The sequence below is a fragment of the Rhamphochromis sp. 'chilingali' genome (genome assembly GCF_963969265.1).
Source record: "Rhamphochromis sp. 'chilingali' genome assembly, chromosome: 11".
NCBI lineage: Eukaryota > Metazoa > Chordata > Actinopteri > Cichliformes > Cichlidae > Rhamphochromis > Rhamphochromis sp. 'chilingali'.
Window position 1 is genome coordinate 14,679,468 of NC_137938.1, and position 9,413 is coordinate 14,688,880.

The window sequence follows — 9,413 nt, forward strand, 5'->3', positions numbered from 1 at the left end:
AACGCGAGGTTTTTTTTCCCACCCCTGTAGATTTCTTTTTCCACAAGACCCAGAAAAAAGTGAATATTAAGTAAATTTTTATTTAAAAATAAAATTGAAAAAATAAATACGTGACGTTTATTTATGTATTAGTGTATATTTGTTTATTTTATATATTTATTCATACATTCATCTACATCCACACAATAAAGCTCCGAGTTTTTCAGTTATTCTTTTTATTATCATAAGTTTTCTTATCTCATATGTCAGACCTCCAAAAGCCATTCTAATACTTAAGTATGTAAGTAAAATATCCAAATCCTTCACCCACTTCTTTAAAGGCAGAGTGAAAGATAAAAGGTAAACTCCAGCAACTGAACCCTGAACTGAACTGATAATTAATTACGATTAACTGATCGCCACCACTTTTTTAAAAAGCATTATTTCGTGCCCAGTTCTCTTCTTGTGGTCTGTTTTTAGATCTCCACAGGGGGCTGCGAGAACGGCGTCGTTCGGCACGCCTCTTTGTGTTGCTGGCTGCCTCTGGATGGTCAAGTGAGCGTGTTTGCAAATTTCACAGGAAGTGCAATAAAATGTAAGGCAAACAAGATATTGTTAGATACTGAAAACACATCCGGTTTAAATGGTTAAATTAAGAGCTTTTTATAAACGAATTTGGTCAATATATGTGCAAGCACACACGGGTTGGCATGTATTTACACTTTATCGTCAACTGTGCACATCCTTAATATTATAAATGACCCCACGAACTGATCATACTGCCTAAGGACCTTTGTAACACTTTTACACAGCGCGAACAGGAATGGTTTCTCTAAAATTCTTCATTTTATGTGTGTATCCAATCACAAGTGCTGTTTTCTGCAACAAGCGTTTAACTTTAAAATGAAAGCATTCCAGTACGCTCAAAAATGCGTAATTTTCCATTATTTGCCTCGGATAAACGTAGTTTGTTAATTGGTAATAATAATTTAAATTATATTTTTGATTTTATTTGTCTCTAGTTCAGTAATAGTCATATAGTAAGTAAATTTTTTGTTTTTGTTTTATCCAGTCTGTGGTAACAGTTGTCGAATTGGGTTTTACTTTGGAAAGCTAAACCGGATGTTTCCTTTCTGATGTCAGTGGCTTCATCGTATTTTGAAGCTAGCTCACCGTGATTAGCCACGTCATGTAAACTTAACAGTGGAGCAGTTGTGATATAAAGACAGGAAGCAGTCGCTGATTTGGGAAGGACTTTAGGGAATTGTTAAAGAAGAAATTTTATTTCAGGTCTCAAAGTTGGCAGTAATCCTATGGAAAGATGTCAGATATCGGGGACTGGTTCAGAAGCATCCCTTTCATCACCCGGTACTGGTTTGCTGCCTCCATTGCTGTTCCCCTTATAGGCAAATTGGGATTGGTTGATATCAGGAATCTCTTGCTATTTCCGGAGATGGTCTTCAGCAGATTTCATGTGAGTGTTTCTTGGTTTTTGGTAACTTGTCTGTCTGTTGGATTAGATAGCGGATAAATGCTGAGTTACTGTCTTTTGGAAACTAGGAGTTAGTTAGCAGGTGGCTAGCACTGCTAACTCAGGAGGCCTGAGTGTGGGGCAACCAATGAGAGGGCGAGACGCAGGAGGGTGGGACTTCCGGATGTTGTCAAAATGCTTGGATATGTAGTGACGCTGAAATGTAAACCAAATATGAAAACAAATACATATTTTTTATAATTTAATTACCAGAGAAGTATAGACATGTTTTATTTTAAAGTATTTGTTGTGGAAATATAAGTTAGTTTTAGTGCGCTCTCGTCCACAAGGTGGAGACATGTATTGCAGGGGATGTTATGAAATTAGGCCCTCAGGCACTGTGAAGGCCTCTAAGTGGGTTCGTGCAAGCTTAGGGCATAGGTGTAAATCAGTAATCAAACACAGCTCAGGGCAAAGGGAATCGGTCAGTGTGATCACTTTAAGTGCTGAAAAGTAGCTACCAAGTAATTCACTTCATATCAGTTCTAGTACTTAACTTAGAAGGACATGTCATGATTTCCACCTTCAGTAATTCGAAATGTATCTCACATCTATAGTTAAGGGATAATCTGAAGAATATTAAATATAAATAATTACAGCATTAATACAGTACTTTGCTATGTACTTTGTTTGCAGTGGTATTACTGTGTTTTCTTAAGTGAAGGAATAAGGTTCTTTTCACTGAACAATCCATGCACCTTCTGGAATTATTGGACTTTCTTGCTGTGGATTATTAATCTTAGGACATGTTGATTAAAACCACAGTTAATTTCATTATGTAGGCAGCCTATTGTATGGCTAATGAAAGAAAGCAAAATAAACTGAAATAAAAGTGTAGTGCAGAGTCAGTATACTATATATAAGCCCCTGATCTTTATGAGCCTATAAAATGTCAAGTTATAGTTAAGATGGTCACGCAAGCTGTGTGAAAGCATTGAATATGAGACTCTGTTGATTGAAAAGTTATTAACCTTTTGTCAAGTCCCAAACAACAAAATAAGATTTTTTTTTTTTTGTTTGACGGCACAAAAACTGGATAATGGTATGATCAGACACTCCTTTAAATTGTAACTGCATCTTGTCTTTTGCCTCCGGATTAATGGGAATTTAACCATTAATTCCCATTAATTTTTTAAATGTGGTATTGATTCAACTTCTTTTACCAATTTTCAAATATTACTGTGAGGAAACACACACTCTGCAGAGGAATACCACACAGGAAGTAATAATTTGCAACCCACATGAGACTTAATGTGTTACAGACTTGGTGGTGAACATCTGGATGTGCAAACAGGCACAGCGACGCTGATGTCTTACTGATTTTTCTGTTGGGTTAATAACTCTTCTGCTTATTTCAGATCTGGAGACCAGTGACAGCCACTCTTTATTTCCCAATAACCCCTAATACCGGCTTCCTGTACCTGGTCAACCTTTATTTCCTCTACCATTACTCCACTCGGCTAGAGACAGGTAAGCTCACCGGCCTAGGCGGTTTATAAACATACAGTGCTCTTTCTAGCATCTTGTTTTCATTTGTGTCATCATCATCATCTTCGTCCTGATTTTCTTTTTCTTATACCAGGGTCATTTGATGGCAGGCCTGCAGACTATATCTTCATGCTTCTCTTCAACTGGATTTGCATAGTTGTATCCTTTCAAACTGGCAATTCCTGTTTTAAAATCTCACATTTTAATCTACCTAACAGGAAATCATTCTTTCATCATCCAGCTACCTCCCTGTTAGCCTGTTTCCCACTCTACCATTCATTCTGACCCCTCCTGCATTTCTCTTTCATCTTCTCTCTGCCTCTCTCTCGTTCGCTGCAGCAGTGTGCCATGTCAGGGTGGCTCTGTGCCAGGGCCCAGTGTCAGTCTGCCCCTGCAGAGCAGAGAAACCTAATCTAGGTCACATGCAGCACCAGCAGTACACTCAGGCCCACATCTCAGCTCTCTGTCTTCTTGTGAGAGTTCAGCTCAGATTGGGTGTTTGCTGCTCAGACATTTCTCCTTTATATGGGAAAAGCAGCAAAACTCTACCTCATCCAAACAACATGTTCAGTCTTTGTCAGTTCAGCTAAATGGTGAGAACGGTTAAAAAAAAAAAGTGGGGGTCTCCCATGCCAAGGTCAGATGCCTTGCTCAAGTGGAAACGGCAGAGGTGACTGGCAGCTTCCAAAAACTGGTGTAGGGGATTTGAACTGGCAACCTCCCGGTCCCCAGCTGTTCTAATTGTACAGCTCCAGCTGTGATTCTATTGTTGTCGTCCTTGACTCAACCTGCAGATAACCGGGCTGCTGATAAACATGCAGGTGAGCATCTTCCTCGTCTGTCTCTCTCTCTGCATGTAGACTGCTGTAGCGTCTATATAAAGCATTTGTTTACAACTGTCCTTTGAAATCTTAGGAGTGTTTCATAACACAAGACACCCACTTTAAAAAGGAAAGATTTACATTTTGGAGAAAAAAAATAAACACTGCAGAGACGCTGCCACCTGCTCCTCTAAAGCTTACTAATTTATGCGGCATTTCACAAAGCGTATCCAGACCATTTCTTTCTGCTCCTGGCCAAGAAGTTGCATTAGGAAAAAAATAAAATTGCACAGATTAAAGAGCAGCGCATTAACTATTAGGTGTGCTAGTACCGGTAAGTGGATTTGACTGTCTTTGGACAGAGCCAGGCTGTTGTGTTGTTTGATGGTATGTGACAATGAACTTGTGGTGGTCGTGGGATGACAATGTGCAGAAAAATGAATCAGACTTACATAAACTAGATGTTTTGCAAACGTACTGTAAAAATACTCCTGGCATGTTGATTGTGACTTGCTGGTTTTGTTCATCTTTTCAGCTGCTGATGATCCCGCTGATTATGTCTGTGTTGTACATCTGGGCTCAGTTCAACAAAGACACCGTGGTGTCCTTCTGGTTTGGAACGCAGTTTAAGGTACGCCCATCAAATGTTGAATGCTCTATCTTCTTGTCAGGTTCACGTTTCACAGAAATATCAGAAAGGATAAAATACACATACCAATGACGTAACTGTGACGGTTTATGCTAACTCAGCATAAATAATTCCAGGATTTTTATGAACACAATTTTCTGCTGCTTTGTTCTAGGCTCATTATCTACCTTGGGTCATTCTGGCGTTCAACTTTATCATCGGAGGATCGTAAGTAACAAATTTAGATCAAAGCCTTTAAATCTGTATTCCAGTCTGGGGAATAACTTGTACTAACTGTGTAATGGTGTTCCTGTGAGTAATCTTCCTCTCTTTGTTCTTGTGCAGATTTGTGAATGAACTGACAGGAAACCTGGTGGGCCATCTCTACTTCTTCCTCATGTTCAAATACCCCATGGACCTGGGAGGACGCGCCTTCCTCTCCACGCCAGAGTTCTTGTACGTTTGTGTGCACGCGCAGCATTTCAGAAGCGCCGTTTTAGTGTTTAAGTGTTATCACTGCATTTACTGAAGTGCACTCAGCTTTAAAACAACACTATGGAGCTTTTTATTAACACATCGCCTGTCACAATCCAGAGTTTAAACTCTCATTTATCTCAGTACACTTGGAGAATCTGCTGCTTTAGCCTTACTTTGTGAGAAGACTTAGTTATTGTGGCTCTTACAGAAAATGTGCATTCCTGCCTAATGAGTCAGTTTTACAGTTTACTTCTTTGCAACTCCAAGACTGTTTTATCAGTTAATGTCATGTTGTAATTGTCACTGGTGGCCACACTGATAACTAACAGGCAAAGTTATATAGTCTTTTCAAACCAGCAGCACAAGGGGTAACCACAACTGTAATGACATGGGGTTTGAAAGTGTTTGTTGCTCGTCCTTGCAAGGTGCAATCATGAAGTCATCTGTGGTTTTGGCTCTTTAGAAGAGCTGCACTGCTTCTAGCAAGGCTCCCATATTTAGATCACTCTCTGAAGGTCCTAATCGGACCATGTGCAAGTGAGCATGACTCAGAGACGCTGAAGGAGATTCAGACATGCACACATGGAAATGGCCAGACTGTCACAGAATGATTCAAATGCAGCAGTGGTGTTGGAAACATTGCTGCACTGCCTGAGGAGATGACCACGAAGGGGAGAGTGGTCCTGTTTAAATTGGGTACTGTTTATTTTTAATGATAGGGTTGTATTTCCACAATTATGAAACCCTCTGTTGCTCGGTTAAAATTTCAAACACAAACTGATATCTGAAGTGTCTTTTAAAAGGGTTGATTTTACCTCTGATTTCCCGTCCAATCACTTATTTGAGTCAAATGTTTGAAAATTAATTTCCCAGTGGAGGGGCTGAGGGTCTGCCACAGAATCATGTAACAACAAAGTCAAGGCAGACAACAAATTATCAAAAAACCGATAACACAGATATGTTTGTGTGGTGTAGCTATGGGTGCTTTTGTCACACTTAAAATTTATAATGCTAATTCTTCTCACCAAAACCAAACAGATTTTGTTGCTTGATTGAGTTCAGAGATCACATTTTAACATCTCTCTGCAGGTACCGGTTCTTTCCTAACAGGAGGGGAGGGGTGTCCGGATTTGGAGTCCCTCCGACCAGGAGGCAAGCTCCCCAGGACAATGCAGGGGGACTCGGAGGACGTCACAACTGGGGGCAAGGTTTCCGACTTGGGGGCGAATGAGAGAGAACTGCACTCTCTCAGCTGCCAGAAGAGCTGGGCAGCTGTTCTCAGATTTAAACGCTTGTTTCATTGAATTTGTTCTTGTTGAATCTTGAGACTTTAAATTTAATTCATGGTTAACTTTAGAAGATGCAACAGGATCAAATTTGAGAAGGCACGCATTTCACTGCCCTGCACAGCAGGACCTGGACTCTGGCTGTAGGCTCTGTTCACTAAGTAAAGTCAGCTCTACTTTTACTACTGGAAATGTGTCCATGTTAGGAAGATAGAAAATTAAATTGTTCTCTTTTTTTTGTTTTGGTGATTATTCTTGACTGCCGCGTCTATTTTCTTCTTTCTTTCTCATCTTCTTCTTACCATCCCTCTTCCGCCTTTCTAACCCACCCTGCCATTGGACTGTCAAGATGAGAGATGTTGCAGCTGCACACCAGCACGCTGTGGATTTCAACTCTTGTGTTCCTCCCCCTCCTCCTCTCACTCTCTGTGATGCCATATCAGATTACATTGTAATTACCAATGCACTGGGAGCGTGCTCCCAGCAGTCCCCTCAGCAGAACATGGGCAAAGCTATTTAGAGAGCACTGTCTCCAGGTCTGATTCTACATTGGTGTGAAATGTTTGTGAGCCTCTGTGGCACAGACCTGGATCTTTTACTGATTTCATCTGAAAAAAAAAATATAGGTAAAGATAGGATCCTGCTCTTTTTTTTGTAAATATAGCAATTGTTTATTGAAAGGTTGAGTGAGTCAGTGTGTCATTGTCTTACTTATACAGGAGACAACCATTCAGCCAATCAGGTGCCAACAAGACATATTGGAAATCACCTTAATATAATAAAACACACATTTAGCACTCATTGTCAATATTTATCCATCTGGATATTAACTTGGAAATCATTTGTTCCCTAAATATCAGGAAATAGTCGGGGGAAGCAAAGTAACGTTTACAACAGCCACAAGTAGTAAAGTCAAAACTCTTTGTGCAAAAGTCTTGAATTCCTGATTTCTTTATATTTTGCTAGGAAAGTGGGTGCAGTGATTTATTACAATGTGCAAACATACATGGACATGCTGTATTTAATGCCAAAAAAAAAAAGAGAGTAGTTGTACAGAACAGACTTCAGGGATGGTTCTCCAGACTTCTTGAAAGGATGTTGAGGTGCGGGCTCTGGCTCTGATGGTGTTCCATTGTGTGGTTTTTTTTTATCCAGGTATGATTTTACTGCATTTGTAAGTGTTTTTGTGATCATTATGCTGAAAATGGAGTGATTGCCAATCAGATGCTTTCCGTATTCTGTTACATGAGGATCAACGTACGTTTCTGTGTCCATCAATTCTGACAATATCTCCAAAACCACTGGCTGATGTGCAGCTGCACCCCGTGACAGAGCCTCCACCGTCCTTTACAGATGGCTGTACACACTCACTGTTTTACCTCTCTCCATCATGGCAATGAACAGTTTGAACCAGCAATTAATTTCAAATTTGGATTCATCTCTCCATAGGAACAGTTGCCAGATTTTCAGTTCATTTTTTGCGTAATTCTGCATGTCTCTACCTCGTTTGTTTCCTTTCCCTATAAATGGCTTTTTGACAGCCATCCTTCCACGGAGAACATTTCTGATGAGGTTTCAGTGAACAATAGATGGATCAACTGAAGCCTGGTGAATACGTGGTGCTAGGACCAGCACCAAAACCTCATCCCAACTCTGTAGCATGGTGGAGAGAGTACATTTTGTGGCTGCTGGCCTGGAACATTTGCGATCGCCAAGTGAAACAATTCAAAATTTTGCCAGGAAATGTTACAGAAGACTATCAGAGCAGCAGTCAATCAACTGAAGGTACAACAGAATGGTTAAAGAGGGGGAAAAAAACCTGATCTTGATTTAAATTCTGTGGTATGACTTGATGAGGGTTCTTCAGTCAAAACACTCCAGAAATATTGAAGTGAAACAGGTGTGGGTGGGGTGGGGTTCTTCTAAATTCCTTCGCATCTTTGTACACAAGCTACAGCTACAGACATCCTTTTCCCCCAGCCCACACAGTGATAGCCCAGTTCATTTCAATGCAAACCCCCTACAGTCAGGCTGTGTTTGCAATTGTGACTTAGATGAAGATTAGACCACATTTTATGAGCACTGAATGCAGAAATTCTGTTAATGCCAAACCTTCACAAAAGGCTTTAAATTTGGTGTGTGTCATTTACACCGGAAGACCAAGGGAAGGCTTTACAGTTGGTTGTGTTTTTATTGAGTTACAGCAGACTGTAAGTAGAAAATGAAAATACAAGCTGTATTTCATACTAGCAAAAAAGAAAAACAAAATTACAGTATCCCAGATACATAACTGAAAGTGAAACTAAAGCAGTAGCAGCAGCAACAGACATTCAGCCAGCACACAGCCATACACCTGCTGTTAAACCGAGGGTTAACTGAACTTTCTTTGACTGCACAAATATTTAATATTTATTATTAAATATTTATTTCTTTTAATCATTCTTGAAAATGAGTAAGAAAAAAAAAAGTTGAAGTACATGCAAGTATTTCATGACAGCTTTGGGTGCTGTGACATTCCAAATGTCTGTCTGTACAGAAATCAGCTGAACCCGATCTGGCTTTGATCAGAAGAACCTACGTAATCACCAGCGGTGTGCTCACAGATCGCAGCTGAGCAAAGTGGATACCTGACACGGCTCAAGTAAAGGAGCTTTGATTATTGTGTGCCATGCATTAAAAGGTTTTTCAAAAATATGCTTTTGGCGTTTTCAGGCAAGTTTTTAAAAACACTGGACCGCTAAGCTGAAATCCTCAGCCCGGCTGTGCTCTGCCCACTTCTGAAGCCGACGGGAAACGTCTGATAAGAGAGCTGAAAAGGCAGCACGGTGCGATCGAACAGACACTCCGCCCTCCGCTCGGTGGAGTTAATCAGGAACGTGAACATTCTGTACTGTTTCAGTGTCTTGGACATGCCCCGGGTTCTGATGCAGGAGCGAGCCGATGAGGAAAGATAACAGAGTTTAGGATGTACGGAGCGTTCATGCATCCACCCTAATGCGGTTAGTCTTGGTCTGTGGCTGTTTGTGTTCATTCTCTGGTCTCTCAGCGGTGAAGCTGTAGCTGTGTTCAGTTTGCCCAAAAGAAAAAACAAAAAGATACCATCACTCCTTCTACTTCCTTTGCTCTGACACTTCTGAGTGATTTCCATCTTCTCTACTGTAATTCTACAGAGGGCGAGTTAAGGTGCAGAAGACAAGCAAAAA

General features: G+C 40.5%; 1 protein-coding gene across 1 annotated transcript; it reads left to right on the forward strand.

The window, feature by feature from the left end:
• Positions 1 to 1,116: 1,116 nt before the first annotated feature.
• On the forward strand, positions 1,117 to 6,446 carry derl1 (derlin 1). Its single transcript, XM_080895429.1, has 8 exons — positions 1,117 to 1,453; positions 2,869 to 2,980; positions 3,093 to 3,157; positions 3,793 to 3,819; positions 4,355 to 4,450; positions 4,623 to 4,675; positions 4,793 to 4,903; positions 6,014 to 6,446. Exons 1-8 carry the CDS (start codon positions 1,301 to 1,303, stop codon positions 6,153 to 6,155), a joined length of 759 nt encoding a protein of 252 aa, XP_080751555.1. The 5' UTR covers positions 1,117 to 1,300; the 3' UTR covers positions 6,156 to 6,446.
• Positions 6,447 to 9,413: the final 2,967 nt, after the last annotated feature.

What these genes read in the sequence shown, in the direction of transcription:
- derl1 (XM_080895429.1), top strand. Translation starts at nt 1,301, where the DNA reads ATGTCAGATATCGGGGACTGGTTCAGAAGCATCCCTTTCATCACCCGG. An exon ending in TGGTCTTCAGCAGATTTCAT is followed by an intron (nt 1,454 to 2,868) that starts GTGAGTGTTTCT and finishes TGCTTATTTCAG; the next exon opens with ATCTGGAGACCAGTGACAGC. An exon ending in CTCCACTCGGCTAGAGACAG is followed by an intron (nt 2,981 to 3,092) that starts GTAAGCTCACCG and finishes TTCTTATACCAG; the next exon opens with GGTCATTTGATGGCAGGCCT.